We start from the raw sequence: 15,869 nt of genomic DNA, 5'->3' as shown, positions 1-15,869 counted from the left end.
TTTTAAGATGTCTATTTGAAAAGATTATTTTCAGTATTCTGGAAGTCTAAAATAGTCAAGACTCTTAGAGGAAAACATAGGCAGAACACTCTATGACATAAATCACAGCAAGATCCTTTTTGACCCACCTCCTAGAGAAATGGAAATAAAAACAAAAATAAACAAATGGGACCTAATGAAAGTTAGAAGCTTTTGCACAGCAAAGGAAACCACAAACAAGACCAAAAGGTACAACCCTCAGAATGGGAGAAAATATTTGCAAATGAAGCAACTGACAAAGGATTAATCTCCAAAATTTACAAGCAGCTCATGCAGCTCAATATCAAAAAATCAAACAACCCAATCCAAAAATGGGCTGAAGACTTAAATAGACATTTCTCCAAAGAAGATACACAGATTGCCAACAAACACATGAAAGAATGCTCAACATCATTAATCATTAGAGAAATGCAAATCAAAACTACAATGAGATACCATCTTACGCTGGTCAGAATGGCCGTCATCAAAAAATCTACAAACAATAAATGCTGGAGAGGATGTGAAGAAAAGGAAACCCTCCTGCACTGTTGGTGGGAATGTAAATTGATACAGCCACTATGGAGAACAGTATGGAGGTGCCTTAAAAAACTAAAAATGGAACTACCATATGACTCAGCAATCCCACTACTGGGTACATGGCCTGAGAAAACCATAATTCAAAAAGTCATGTACCACAATGTTCATTGCAGCTCTATTTACAATAGCCAGGATATGGAAGCAAGCTATGTGTCCATCAACAGATGAATGGATAAAGAAGATGTGGCACATATATACAATGGAATATTACGCATAAAAAGAAACAAAATTGAGTTATTTGTAGTGAGGTGGATGGACCTAGAATCTGTCATACAGAGTGATGTAAGTCAGAAGGAGAAAAACAAATACTGTATGCTAACACATATATATGGAATCTAAGAAAAACAAAAGTCACGAAGAACCTAGGGGCAAGACGGGAATAAAGATGCAGACCTACTAGAGAATGGACTTGAGGATACGGGGAGGGGGAAGGGTAGCTGGGACAAAGTGAGAGAGTGGCATGGACATTATACACTACCAAATACAAAATAGATAGCTAGTGGGAAGCAGCCGCATAGCACAGGGAGATCAGCTCGGTGCTTTGTGAACACCTGGAGGGGTGGGATAGGGAGGGTGGGAGGGAGGGAGACACAAGAGGGAAGAGATATGGGGACATCTGTATAACTGATTCACTTTGTTATAAAGCAGAAACTGACACACCATTGTAAAGCAATTATAGTCCAATAAAGATGTTAAAAAAATAGGACATTTCTAGAAGAGGGAATTCTCTATATACTTAGTTTTCCTAAAGAATTGAAGTTGGAAATTCTGCTGAAGGAAATCTGGTCGTAAGAATAGTTCTCTTTCTTTAGCTAAATGCAATGTGAGATGAAGAATGGTACTTTAAAAATTTTTAAAGTACTTTTATTATTAGCATGCTAACTTTTCCTTTATGGCCTGAATTTGTTCTTACCTTTGAGACTGTATAATTGTGGCTTATGATGCTGATACTGTTACCTAGTCCTGACTTAGAGGCTTCTTCTGTCTCATCACCAGCAGAGGCTGCTGTCCTCATTTGTGTACGTTTGTGTATATAGATACATGTGTGTCTTCTTCAGTGAATTGGGGCAAAACTATCAGTCTCTCACTATAGTATGTCCTAGAGGAGACATCCAGACTAAACACAGGTTTCACCTAAAGCGTGTCAGTCAGGATGTGCCTCTGGCTCAGGACGATTTTGTTTTTGGATGGATGTAATTCCTTCTGCTTATGTGACCTTAATCTTCTGGTGCTCACTCTGTGTATTTTAGGGGTCTTCACCTGTGCAAAATGTAATTCAGTGCTAAATAAGTCATATGGTATCAGGCTCTTGTTCTGGGAAAAACCAACTCACATACTTGAAACAGTCTGAGCCTTGAATTTCTATCTTAAAAACATAACTTTTTCTTCCTTCCCTCATCACTGTCTTCATTTCCCATTTAAGTTCTATGGATAGAAGTATGGCTTTTTTTTTTTTTTTTTTTTTTTTGCGGTACGCGGGCCTCTCACTGTTGTGGCCTCTCCCGTTGCGGAGCACAGGCTCCGGATGTACAGGCTCAGCAGCCATGGCTCACGGGCCCAGCCACTCCGCGGCACATGGGATCTTCCTGGACCGGGGCACGAACCCGTGTCCCCTGCATCGGCAAGCGGACTCTCAACCACTGCGCCACCAGGGAAGCCTGAAGTATGGCTTTTTACAAATATTTTTTAAATGATTTATTTCATGAATCTGTCACTTGTTTTTATCCAGATTAATTTTCATCTTGTGTAATTCTGGATAGGGCATTTCTAGTATTTGCCTTTATGCGCTGTAAGCAAAGCCTCCCCAAGTTGTCTGAAGTTCTCGCTGCTGCGCTTTCATACTTGTTAGTATACCAGTATGCTGGACTTTGAATTTTTCTGTTATATTATTATATTATTTGGGAATCTTAAGTTTCAAACACTTTTATCTTTCTAAAACCTGTTTTATCTGACCATTGTATTTTCCTGCAGAAAGGGTGCTGACTGTGCACGCTCCCGCTGGGTTCTTGAATTGTGTGTGATTCAAAGAAATTGACTTGTAGTATTCCGAGGCTGTCCTCATTATCTTTTAAAACTGGTTTTTAACAATTGGTGTCCCATTCTTCTCCCCCATTTGACAAGCTGATTGCTGACCTTTCTTTGGAAATCGATAAATTGAAGATGTCAGAATTCTTTTGTAAAAAGAGGAAATCTGATTTCTATGTAGAGGATACATCAGTTGTTTCTATGGAGACATTCAAGACCCAAATAAATGTTTATAATTAGAGCTCAGGTGTTCTGGGGGAGACCTGAGGAGAATACATTGTGGAAATTCAATAAGAGCTTGAAGGAAAGTTCTGTAATGTAAACATTATTAGCAAAAGTGTAATGTAGTAATTGACTTTCTCCTTTGGAACTGGAGACATGAAAAAGTAATGTTATGTTTATGTGTAAAAGTAATGTTAGTTATGTTTGGATATTTTATGTTTATTTTGCAGCTTTTCATGCGACACCCAACACTTACAAGCGGAAGAACACGGAGACGGCTCTGGACAACAAGCCTTGCGGCCCCCAGTGTTACCAGCACTTGGTAAGCGTGCACAGCAGGGCTCCAGAGGGAATTGGAGAAGTCTTAACTTTGAACTTCGGTGAGGTCTGTAAAGTCAGCGGTAACCTCACTGTTCCCATACTTTGATTGGCCATATGATAGCAGAGGTTTCTCAGTCACATTTCTTGGTAGTACTGCACGTTCTAGTCTTTCGTTATCTCGCGTTATTCTTTATCTCTGTTAGTCTTTTCAGCAGCGTATGGAGGTCTTTAGGATCCAGGCCTCCTGTACCTCCACAGAGCTTACGAGAATGGGAAGCACAGAGGACCCTTTTAAACCCCAGAAGTGCAGTAGTTCCCGGGCCTTGCTCAGAGCCATAGCCCTTCTTTGAGTTGTAGACCCACTGTAGTTGAGCTATATTATGTATACGCCCCGGAGAGGTTTTGTATGTTTATTATTTTTTTTAATGATGGAGAAAAGGTAAGGGTTTAGGAAAATATGAGGTAGAAAAGTTGTTTTTTACGGGTACTATCTTATTTTTACCATTTCCCCTCTTTGAACCAAGCCACTCCTACCTAGGAACTAAATGGGTATATATTGCCTGTTGGATTTTGGACAGAAGATTCATTGAATGGCACCTGCAGAAGGTATCCTATTTTTAAGCAATTTGGTTTTTGTAGAATGAAGTATAAAACTGTTGGCTGCTCTCAGACTTCTCCCTTCTATTGCCACTAAAAATGGAATTCTTGAGCACTGTTTTATATATAATATTCCTTACAAGGCAGAATTTTATTTGGCTCATCTAAAATGTGTCTGTGGTATCTCTATAATCCACGCCCTTCCCGTTGTTGTATACTTTCCGAGACTGGATTATTACACCTGGTAACGCAGAATGTAACCCTCACCGCCTTGTTCGTCGAGTTCCTTTCATGTCTTCCTGGGTTGTGCATCCCTCACAGGGGGAAAAAAAAAGGGATGTTTTACTTGTAAGGCAGAAAGTGAAAGAGTGGAGTATGTGTACATGTTTTGTTTTCTTCTTGTATACTTTAAATATTACCTTAGAAAGGGACATGTTGGCTTAAGAAACCCTGAAATAGGAAAGTGTGACTTTAGATGCACGTTAGATGTGTGCTTCCTCTTAAAATTCACTTTTAAATAGACTGTTACCTAAAGTATATTTCTATTTAACTCATAATCAGTTAATATAGAGCCATCTTGCCTGATTTTGTGCTGCTCTGGCACTGTACGGAAGCCATATTTATCTTTCGCAAATCTTCAAACCCTCAAAAGCAGATAGAAAACAGTTGTATGTAGATGTGCGACTGTTTGTGAAAGCCGGATACTGTGATACATTTGACTAACGTGCTAACGCCATCCTTTTCTTTTTCTCCTCCGCCAAAATGAGCTGCAGAACTTTACCCTGATGTCTGCACTTTTCCCCCTTCGTAGGAGGGCGCGAAGGAGTTTGCTGCCGCCCTCACTGCCGAGCGGATAAAGACGCCCCCAAAGCGCCCAGGCGGCCGCAGGAGAGGGCGGCTCCCCAACAACAGCAGCAGGCCCGGCACCCCCACCACCAACGTGCTCGAGTCGAAGGACACGGACAGTGACAGGGAGGCGGGGACCGAGACCGGAGGGGAGGGCAACGACAAGGAAGAGGAGGAGAAGAAGGACGAGACCTCCAGTTCCTCAGGTGAGACGCGTCTGGTGACGGGGTCTTCCTGCCGCTCGGAGGGCTCATGTTGTCGAGGTTTGGGTCGTGTAAGGTGTTAGTTACTTCCCTCAGTTGGTTAGTTACAGACACGGTGAGAAACCCAGGAGCAGAGCTGTGTGGCTGTGACTCTTCTGCTCTCTTCTGGCCCACACCCAGCCCTCGCCTGTGGTGTTGATCTGTCTGGGTTACTTGCAAGTTGACCATCCGGTTTATTTTCACTCTTTGGGTCAGTTTCCTTTTTCCAGCTTTCACAAGGGCATGATGAAATTCTCATCATTCAGCTGAATCCTCCTGACGCCCCGTGGGTAGTGTTGGTTAGGGAGCGAATTAGAACCACTGACTAGTATGTTATGGAGTGTCTTCTCAGCCGTGTGATGACACCATAAGTAACAGTAGGGTAACCCCATTTGCTTTCATTTTAGAAGGCTGAGTTAAAGGGAGCCCGCTCTCATGGTTTCCATGGGGGAAAAGCTTACTGATACTTCCTTCCCTTTCCCTTTCCTTCCTCCCGTTGCTATTTCTTGACCATTGCTTAATTTTGGTTTCGTAGAAGCGAATTCTCGGTGTCAAACACCAATAAAGATGAAGCCCAACGCCGAGCCCCCCGAGAACGTGGAGTGGAGTGGCGCTGAGGCCTCCATGTTCAGGGTCCTCATCGGCACGTACTACGACAATTTCTGTGCCATCGCCAGGTTGATTGGGACCAAAACATGTCGACAGGTAAGCGTGCCTGATAAAAATACTGTCAGCTTCAAATGGAGAAATACGTGGTCACTGTCCAAACATAAGAACACTCGTGGTTATTAAACAGCTGTTTCTCTGAAAAGAAGTATAAAAATTTTTTTTTTCACTGAGAGGATACTGAAAGGAAATTACTCATTCAACTTTAGATGTTTTAGGTTAGCTGGCAATGGGTTCTATCTTATTTTATTATTCATTCATTCATTTGTTTTTTGGCCATGCTGCACGGCACATGGCATCTTAGTTCCCCAAACAGGGATCGAACCTGTGTCCCTTGCAGTGTAAGTGCAGAGTCCTAACCACTGGACAGCCAGGGAGTTCTGGCGATGGGTTTTAAAAACCAGGAACGATTTAGATTTAGCCTCATGGCTCTCAGTAAGAGTGTAATCGCAGCAGCGTCCCAGGACAGACAAGGAGTTTCTGGTGGGAATGAGCAGGAGACTGGTTTGCTTAAAGAGACGGTCCTCACGGCCCTGTGACCTTGCCTCTTGTCAGGTGTATGAGTTTCGAGTCAAAGAATCCAGTGTCATAGCGCCAGCCCCCGCCGAGGACGTTGACACCCCTCCCAGGAAGAAGAAGAGGAAACACCGGTGAGTCTGCGGCGTGATGCGGAGGCCGCTGCGGGCCTGGCGCTCATGAGGGCAGTGGTGGCTCCACTCCGTCGATTAGGAAGGAAGCTTAAGTGGCCTCAGAAATAGGCCTGTGGGGTCTTGTTTCCATGGGCATTGCTGGCATTTTTCTGTAAGAACACAGTGGCTGTCAGGAGATTTGGTGTGTTGAGTCATAAAAATTTCATGATTACTATGCTACATTTTGGTCACGAAGAATTACTGAGTAGCTTCTGCAGTGAAGGCTGCATAAACCCTTACTTGGCATTCGTGTGTGGATCTTGGGAGGCTGTGAGCTCTGGGCCGGTTTTCACTCTAGGAGCCTGAGTTTTCCACGCCCACCCTGCCATCGGCCTGGGTGAGCGAGTGACGGGGGCAGTGAAGGTGTCAGGCCGACTCGGATGTGTGGAGGCTGGATGGACTACTTGCTGTAACCACCACCCGGTCCTTTTTTTCTTTTTAGAGAGAAACATAGTTGGGTGTTGGGTAAGGGAACGTCTACATTATGCTTCAGAAACTGTCTACAGCTTAATTCAGGCTTTGGTAGATGCCTCTGCAGTTTTTGCTTGGATTCTCTCTGACCATATAGCTCAGTTGAAATGATGCAAGATTCCAGAAATCAGAGCAGGTATGCTGTGTCAGAATCATCCACACTAGGATAAACCTGCCCCAGGGGGCCGGGCTGGCTCTCTGAGGCCACAGCCCTTAAGCTGTTCCCACGCTGCTCCACACCTGCGCCAGGTGTGAGCTGGGTGGCGTGTGACTCCTCTTTCATAGTTACTTGGATTAAGAGCCCCGCTGCGTTCATGGCCCAGGTTGACGCGTTTAAGTTGCGATTGTTGACATGTGGCTGACTGTGCGCCCCCGGGTCACGAGGGTGATGTTTTCTTCCTTTGTGTTTTGCAGGTTGTGGGCTGCACACTGCAGAAAGATACAGCTGAAGAAGGGTTGGCACCTTTCCGTTCAGCTTCATTAGTAACTCGGGGTCTACTTCTCGTGTCTTAGAATAGTAATTGGATTAGAGTTTGGGATATTCTAATATAACCGACTTTGGTGCACTGAAGTTTAATGCACAGAAGTGCATTAAATGGAGGCTGTCTGTTGATTAATTTCCAGTCGGTTAGAGGAGAACGACTCTGGGAACCTGCCTGAGGTGTGTGTGACAGTGCCCCAGGGTTCCCGAGCTCTTGGCGGGTGGGGCTAATTTCTGCTGACCTGTTGTAAACAGTGTGTGTGACGTTGCGGACACGGAAAGACAACCCGCTAAGCTCGGAGGGCCACGGGGAGAGCATGTGCTTGTCGGGCGTGTGCTCCCCTTGCCGCTCTCTGGACTGATGTGGTGCTGTTGTCTCTGTGCAGACGGCTCCTCCAACCATGTTTACAACTACCAGCCCTGTGACCACCCGCGGCAGCCTTGCGACAGCTCGTGCCCTTGTGTGATAGCCCAGAATTTTTGTGAAAAGTTTTGTCAATGTAGTTCAGAGTGTAAGTATGTTGTCTTGATGTGATTACGTGAGAATTCAATAGGCTGTTGGTCTGCAATTTAAAACTGTAACCTCAGTCGGCACAAGGACACGGCAGCTCCTGCATGCTGTTCCCTTTGGGAAATTCACTTACGCCACGAGCATGCATGGCGCCCAGGAGTGGCGCTGGGCCTGTATCCAGCCAGCCTCCTGGCTGACGCGGGTATGTGGGCAGGTTTAGGTGAATGTGGGTTAAAGGAGCTTTTATTTTTTCCCCCTTGATCATTTAACTTAAATCACAGTAGAGCTGACACAGAATGGAAGGGGACTCTAGAAATAGCTACCCAAATACTTTTTGGACACCAGAAACTGTTAAGAGTTAGGTGGGTTTAGTCTTCAGAATACAGGAATGTGTAGCATCAGGGTAGCGACTGTAATGATTTAATGAGACTGCACTGAAGCCTGGATACCAAGGAAGTACCTAGAACTCTATCGGAATGGCTGAGATCCACGGATATTATGTAGCCCAAATCCTTCCTTCACACCTGCTTTATAAATCAGAGAACTGTACGTACACATGCCATCTAACAGACAAAAAAGGGGAGACAGGAACTCAGTGATCTCTTTCAGTATGGACAGCTTTAACTTTCCTGTTACTTCCCTTTCCTCATGTGTACGATGGGATAATACAGTTGTTGTGAGGCCTCCGTGCATTAATCAGGGCCTTAGCGCCAGACTTGAGCTGCACCATTAGGCAAGGTTTTCATCTGACGAAGAACATCTCTCTGAAGGTCAGAACCGCTTTCCGGGATGCCGCTGCAAAGCCCAGTGCAACACCAAGCAGTGCCCGTGCTACCTGGCTGTCCGAGAGTGTGACCCCGACCTCTGTCTTACTTGTGGAGCTGCTGACCACTGGGACAGTAAAAACGTGTCCTGCAAGAACTGTAGCATTCAGCGGGGCTCTAAGAAGGTAGGGCGTGATCGTTGTTGTTGGGCTTCCAAGAGAAGTCAAAGTCAGGATAGTCTTAGACCATTTAGCTGGGGCAAAAAAGTGATTATTGAATGGTACAGCTGATAAAAGGAAAATGGTTGATTTTTCTGTAGAACAGTTTGATATAGGATGAACCAGTCAACTCTGAGAAGCAGCTGTTAATGGTATCGGATTTGAATAAGAGGTATTTTTCTAGTTGTTTAATAGATGATTCGATTTTCTTTTTTAAGTTTAGTTAATAGAACAAGTGGTTTATCTAGTCTCCTTAGAGCAAATCAGTGGTGTTCCTGTCAGAACAGAGAGACCCATTCTTATCAAATAGTATTCTGGGTTCCTTTTTGCACAGAGTAAAAGATGGGACTTCCCACAGTAGTTTCTGTAATAACCTTGAAAATAACACAGGCAGGAATTACATAACTGAAGCCTGGGCATTGCATGGACTTGACTTGTTGCAACCAGGGAGTTTATTGCTGACCAAAAGAAACTTAGTTTTTTAGGGTAGTATCTTAGTTTTTAGGGTACTATCAGTATCTTGGTTTTTTAGGGTAGATGATAGATTTCTTCAGTTAATCATTTTTATAATAATAGCTGACATTTATTATTTAATATAGAGCAGGCCCTGGTCTAAGCACTTTGTGTATTAACTCATTAGTCTTCCTAACTCCCTGAGTTAGGAATAATCATTAAACCCAACGTTCTGAGACTTGTCAGGAAAGGAGCAGGAACTCAGCCAGGCGTTCCGGCCCCGGCCCCTGTGCCTTGAGTGACCAGCCCGTGTGCACACGGCACGCTCTTCTCTTAGGGTCTTGAACTAGTGTGTAATGTAACTGAGATCGCAGTACTGTCAGTCCTGCTCTACTGGAAGTTCTGTTTATGGCAGTGGCTTTATATTTTTGGCTGTGGCGTTTGCTATCAGGCGTTCAGACGGTTTTACTCTAGGTCCTCACGTCACAGTGATGCTGGCGTGGTTTCCCGGGGACACCCATTCAGCCCTGAGAACTCCCATTTCTCCCTCAATCCTGTACTTTCCCACTGTATGATGAAAACCCCTCCTTCAGTTCAGAAAGTGGATAATCCTAATGGCGACATGTCTTTCTACACATCTTTTACCTCCTAAAACAGAAAACTGTGTAGATACTTTTTACCAACGGGGTTTCATTTGCTTAACAGTCTTTAGCTGGTCAGGAAGGTTCTTGGTTAATTCTTCCCCGACAGGGAGTGTAGGCTGAGTCAGAACAAGCGTAGATCGGTAACCTGGGGATCCGGGAGTCTTTTTCGAGGCCACGAGGATACTTGGAATGAAAGCATAATGATGAGCCACGATGAAAGGTCAGGGATTCATTCCCAAACGGACTCTAACGGTAGAAGCCACAGCAGTGATCAGCCATCTTGGCATCCGCTAAGAACAGAATGCTGGCCCACGGGATCGTGCTGCCCCTCGTGGTGGTTTTTCGTGCTGTCGGGAGGAAGGGCTGTGGAAGGATGCGCCCAAGAGAAAAGCGCCCTGGAAGGAAGGGCAGCGCTTCGGGAGGAATAAAAGCTGGTGAAGAGCCAGGAGAGGGCCCCACGGGGGCTGGGACTGGACCCGGAGGAGGTGGTGATAGAGGCCGCCTTGGGGAGGTGCAGGGGGCACGGACAGAGGGGGAGCAAGGGGTCCCTGTGTGACAGGCACGTTGCACGTGAAGTCCAGGAAGTCAAGGGCGGAAGGACGGACAGGGAAGCAAATGGTGCAGCATGTCAGGATGCCTCGAGCAAGGACCGCAGTCGGAGGGACCCGCACCAGCATAGGTGACGTCGTATTTCTGAGAGACAGAGGATACTCAGGCTCTGTACTTGACTTACAAAAACCAAAACATGGTTCTTGCAGTTTGCCAAGCCCTTTGGTAACGCGGGGGAGCTGACCCCTTCCCCCGCCCGTGGTTGAATCCCATGTCTGGTTTGTCCATCTTCGCTCTCCTCTGATCATATGACTGTGTTTATTGTTCTCTAGCATTTATTGCTAGCACCATCTGATGTGGCAGGCTGGGGGATTTTCATCAAAGATCCTGTACAGAAGAACGAATTCATCTCGGAATACTGCGGAGAGGTAAGGCACAGCCGTCCAGCTGCAGACAGAGGGATGCTCACGGGCGTCATCTGTACTCACTTTGCTTGGGACTGATTTTCATTGGGCAAGTCTGTTGGGTTTGATGAGAAGTGAATTTAAAATGCCTTTTCAGCTTGGGCTTGTGGGTTTGGTTTGTTTGGAAGTTAAGCTACACGGCTTCAGTCCTTGTCACAGTTAGCTTTTATCACCTGGGGACAAGGGGGAGAACAAGAGCTTTAAAATGAGGAGTCTGTCCTACTTAATCCACAGCCAAGTTGATAAGGACCTAAGTTAGGAAAAACCCTGGGGCTGGCTTCATTGTGCGATTAACCCACCCGGTTTGTATTTTGTACTGAGTAAAAAGACTTGTTCATCACTTTCTCCAAGCATAGTTACTTTAAATGTGGAAGGATTCAATATTTCTAACTTAGAGTCCTTAAAATATCACTGTTTTTGACAAAGAGAGAAACTGGCCACAGTGACCCCTCAAGGTCCCAACTGTTCCTGATGAGCTGGTGTGTGTTCTCCTCGCCCACCTGTTGCAAAACAACCTCCCCCATGTCCTTCCTTTTAGATTATTTCTCAAGATGAAGCAGACAGAAGAGGGAAAGTATATGATAAATACATGTGCAGCTTTCTCTTCAACTTGAACAATGGTATGTTGATGAATTAGAGTGCATTTGGTTCCCGGGTTGCACGGGCCCTTCTGGTGGCTTGAGTATCAGAAACGACATTAGGGGCCCCCAGTGTCTGCAGTGTTGGAAGGAGCCCCAGCCTGGGCTAAGGAATGGGCTGTTTGCTGGGAAGCCAGCCAGGTTGGATGAGTGTAACTTGGGGGCGGAGGTGGAGGCTCCCTGAGCCGTAGGGGGTTCTGTGTGCAGGGAGAGATCGCTGCCCCGGCCCCGGGCCATTCCTTGGCTTCACTGCCTGGCTCTCCTCTCGTGCCCCTCTTGCCACAGGTACCAGTCGGCTGGGCCCACCTCCTCCAGTTAGTGCCTCTGACCTGGGAAGGGTGTGGAGCAAGGCCTCGTGAAGCATCTCCACAGCGTCCCTGGGGGTCCTCAGAGGACAGTGAGGGTAAAGGGCGCTGCGTGTGCAGATGCTGATCCCGGGTGGAAGACTTCTGGTGTAGTCGGGTCACTGCTGGGAGTGTGCACTTCACACCCAAGCTCTTCAGGGGGCCTCTCAGCTGAAGCAGGTAGAGTGGGTTCTTTCAGGAATGTGCTCCATAAATGGTAATAATGAAGAAAACTAATATAATTTAAAATGTGAAGGGAAGAATTTAGTTAGATTTTATTTTTTGCCGTGCTTTGGTCAGTAACAGGTATTTACAGCTGATACAACTGTCTGGAATCACTGATGAATTTTTACCTAGAGAACATTTTCTTCCAAATGTCATTTCATACTAGGTGAAGTTGGTTGAATGATTTGCTTTTGAAGGCAAACCCTGAAGAAGTATAACCAGTTGTATTTCCAGAATCACAATAACGTTGTGTTTACTGGCCTGTATAGCTGAAATTGTTTACGGGATCGTGCTTATTTTTTCTCTTTAGATTTTGTGGTGGATGCAACCCGCAAGGGTAACAAAATTCGTTTTGCAAATCACTCAGTAAATCCAAACTGCTATGCAAAAGGTAGGTGTCCCCGGAGGTGGAGCTGCCGCAGGTTGGCCTGAGTGGTTCTGGGTTGACACTTGTTACGTGAACGGTCAGCAACTCTCCTGGGCCGACTTCACTGACCCCGGCGTCTCTCTCTGCAGTGATGATGGTTAACGGCGATCACAGGATAGGGATTTTTGCTAAGAGAGCCATCCAGACTGGTGAAGAGCTGTTTTTTGATTACAGGTTGGTAACAGTACATTTCTAGAGTCATCAAGGGCGTTTCCTCTCTGGTCCAGCTCCAGGCTGGGGCTTCTGTCGTTAGAAGAACAGAGTTCTGGTCGTTGTTTGTCATGGGCAGTAGTGGGAGTTTGGTAACGTAGTTTCCATTATACAAGTAATGCTTTAATATAAGTCAAAAAAAAATGTAGACAGCTGCATTTTACCTTTGGGGTCCTTTCTGCGGGAGAAGGCGTGCCGGCCGGCAGCCTCTGCTGTCAAGCTCTGGGGGATAAACTGACAGGTTCTATCATTTTTATTTAAATGCACTCAGATGACTGTCTAGTTAAACGAATCCTGTGGCTGAATGTACATCCCATCCAGAAGCTGTTTCTTGAGTGCTGAGTTGTCGTAAAGTAGGGCCCGTGTGTAGCCACTTTCAGTGGCAAACTGCGGCACAGCTGAAGGCGAGATCTACCCAGATCTTTAGTGGGAGGTTACGAAGCCGTAGCCCCCCTAGCTCTGAGTGAGGGGCAGCTGGTAGACCTTCCTTTGGGTGCACTGTAGGTTCCAGCCGGCAGTGGAGGTCGCAGGTGCCTCTTCTGGCCTCTGTCCTGTTCTTTCTTCAAGGAGGGGCGGGGCGTGACCAGCTCTGGCTGCTTTGACTAAGGGCCCAAGTCAGGGCTCTGCCACGTCGCAGTTACTTTGCCTTCCCCGTGTTAGGCCTAAACACTGCGCTGCGGGCCTGCCTTCGCTGGAGGTTGGTTTCAGGGGCACAGGGCTGGCTGGGGAGAGAACTGGGGGAGGGTTGTACTACCAGTTCCGTCCACTTTGCAACTGGAATTGGCCCAATGATGCAGCTGTGTAACAGGATGCGTGCGTGTGTGCTTTTCCTTGTGGATGTGTGAGTGCAACACACTGAACGAAGCAGACTTGGTTGTGTTGGATCTCACCCCGGGCTGGAGGGCACTCACCCCTTTTTCTTGCTGTTTGTTTCAGATACAGCCAGGCTGACGCCCTCAAGTACGTGGGCATCGAAAGAGAAATGGAAATCCCTTGACGTCTGCTACCTCCCCCCTTCTCCTCTTGGAACAGCTGCCTTAGCTTCAGGAACCTCGAGTACTGTGGGCGATTTAGAAAAAGAAAATGCAGTTTGAAATTCTGAATTTGCTAAGTACTGTAAGAATAATTTATAGTAATGAGTTTAAAAATCAACTTTTTATTGCCTTCTCACCAGCTGCAAAGTGTTTTGTACCAGTGAATTTTTGCAATAATGCAGTGTGGTACATTTTTCAACTTTGAATAAAGAATACTTGAACTTCTCCTGGTCGTTGTCATCTGTCACACAGCTTCCTCAGCTGATTTTAGAAAAAGACGACTGAGTCTAATGGGAAAAACATTTAACTCCTTCGGTTTTCCAGTAGCCATCCTACTGAAATCTTGGTTTCACTAATACTGCCTATTTATTAGGCAAGTTAATACCAAATATAACAAATATATGCCTACATATAAACATACTACCAATAATACACGTCACAATTTAATAAGGGACTCACTGCTGGCATCTGAGACCAGGGCGGGGCACGTCCCCGGCTGCTGGGAGGGCTGCAGCTACATACCCTCTAAGCCTCGTTCTCCACGTGAAACCTGTAACAGACAATCGGATGAAGCGACTTCTGAGAACCGATCTAGCTCTAAATCCCACGAGTCTAGATACAGCCCTTCAGATACGACGGGGATATACAGCCAGACTAGGTTCATACCTCCTTGAAGAAGTAATAAGAACACCCTCTTTCTTACGTCCCAAGGAGGTGGCGCTGCTCCTCGAGGCAGGTGGCGGTGGCACAGTGACGCCGTCGTGGTGGGAGAGCCCAGACGGCTGTCGTCAGCCCGGGTGTGTAGCTGCCTCTTCTAGAGTTTGGTAAATTTTCACTGATTTATAACGTGGTAATGGTTAACGGGAAGCTCAGTCAGAACTCACCTGCCTCTGCAGTTACACAAACGCTGAGGAGACTGGTTCCCACCGCATCCACGCGCAAGCCACAGCCACCTGAGTCCTGGCACACAGTTCATGGGCCCCTTGGCTTTGGCAGCGAAGAGACCCAGCCTTGGGGGCTAGTCTCGTGTGTCATCCGTGTCTTCGCCACCCTGCTGGGATGTCCTGTCCCCACGCCCCACCCAGGAAGCGGGACCTGCACTCGGCCGCCTGTCACTGACCTGTTCACGGAGGGTCACCCCGCGTTTGCCTGATCACCGCATCCCGCCCTTGGCACTCAGCCCCAGCGGAGCCCGTCTGTTCCCTGCTGTACGTGGGCCTGTTCAGGACGCCCCAGGGATGACTTGCCCCCAACAGCAGCTACTGACAGAGCTCATTCCAGCCACAACTTTTCTACTGTGTGTAGCTCCCAACCTGTCCCCAGACGCCAACACCGGGAGCTGGGTCCTTGAGTTCAGGTAGGTTCTGCTCGTTTAGTACACCAGAGGCCCAAATGCAGCAGAAAGACAGCAGCTGTACTGATGATGGACGGCAGTCCTTGCGAGCACCAGCTGGTGTGTATTCTCGGTGCACAGCAGGCTTTGTACCCTAATTTGCAATGTACCTCCAGTAACCTACCCACTGACCTCGTGGACACGGAGATTCTGACCAGAAACACTGTTGACACGCAGCCACGGCTACATCCCATGTGATCAAGAGCGTCCTTCGGTCCAGGCAGCTTTAGATCTTCCTTTATCTGTAATGGGGGAAAAAAACCACAGAGCTTGACACAACGTATTCAAATACCCAGTTAACAGAGAAAATTGGCAAAAGCTAAGTTTAAGTACGTGCTTTTCTCCCTTCCCCTTGCTCCCCTCACCGAGGTGGTAATTGATTTTGTATGTGGGTAAGCCTGGTGGTTAGTTCCCTACCAGGGAAAACAGACGCCTGAGTAGGATGAGATGAGTGTAACGAGTTATCATAAGATACGGATACGTTTCAAATAGTTTCCATGGTTTAGGGATACCACCCATTGTTCATTGAGGATAAAGAACCCGACAACAGGCTGCCCAGCTGGCCGGTGTCTGTAGTCCTGAAGCTTTTCCCCTGATGGTCATGAGGGCCCACACGTCTGACCGCAGTCCTGATGTCCAAATACAGGCAGCACCTCAGCCTCAGAGTAAACTGCCCCAAGCAACTCTGAAGGCACCATGACAACACCGTTCCGTGTGTCAAAATTCTCTTCAATATTTTGTAATTTATAAAAAAATTATAATTATCTACTTGGAAACTGCTTCCTCTTTTTTTATTTTTTGGGTGTGCTGGGTGACATAC

The 15,869-nt window shown here is 46.5% G+C and overlaps 1 protein-coding gene across 10 annotated transcripts in view; it reads left to right on the top strand.

Moving 5' to 3' along the window:
• EZH2 (enhancer of zeste 2 polycomb repressive complex 2 subunit) overlaps positions 1-13,882 on the top strand; it is a gene marked incomplete at its 5' end in the record, with an annotated part of 37,601 nt that extends 23,719 nt beyond the window's left edge. For 5 of the 10 annotated variants that reach the window (XM_082845965.1, XM_082845966.1, XM_082845967.1 and 2 more), the window contains 12 exons: positions 3,093-3,184; positions 4,592-4,832; positions 5,404-5,573; positions 6,090-6,184; positions 7,109-7,149; positions 7,562-7,687; positions 8,457-8,635; positions 10,647-10,742; positions 11,317-11,398; positions 12,296-12,376; positions 12,502-12,586; positions 13,559-13,882. In XM_082845965.1, the coding sequence (XP_082702091.1) occupies positions 3,093-3,184; positions 4,592-4,832; positions 5,404-5,573; positions 6,090-6,184; positions 7,109-7,149; positions 7,562-7,687; positions 8,457-8,635; positions 10,647-10,742; positions 11,317-11,398; positions 12,296-12,376; positions 12,502-12,586; positions 13,559-13,619 (1,349 nt within the window). In that variant the 3' untranslated portion in view covers positions 13,620-13,882. The remainder of the gene's footprint in view (positions 1-3,092; positions 3,185-4,591; positions 4,833-5,403; positions 5,574-6,089; positions 6,185-7,108; positions 7,150-7,561; positions 7,688-8,456; positions 8,636-10,646; positions 10,743-11,316; positions 11,399-12,295; positions 12,377-12,501; positions 12,587-13,558) is intronic. The other 5 variants (XM_082845970.1, XM_082845971.1, XM_082845963.1 and 2 more) reach the window with 1 other exon arrangement.
• Between the last annotated feature and the right edge of the window lie 1,987 nt (positions 13,883-15,869).

This window comes from Leucopleurus acutus (assembly GCF_964270905.1).
Source record: "Leucopleurus acutus genome assembly, chromosome: 9".
Lineage (NCBI taxonomy): Eukaryota > Metazoa > Chordata > Mammalia > Artiodactyla > Delphinidae > Leucopleurus > Leucopleurus acutus.
Note: the sequence above shows the minus strand (reverse complement) of the source record. Positions and strands in the feature narration are given on the sequence as shown.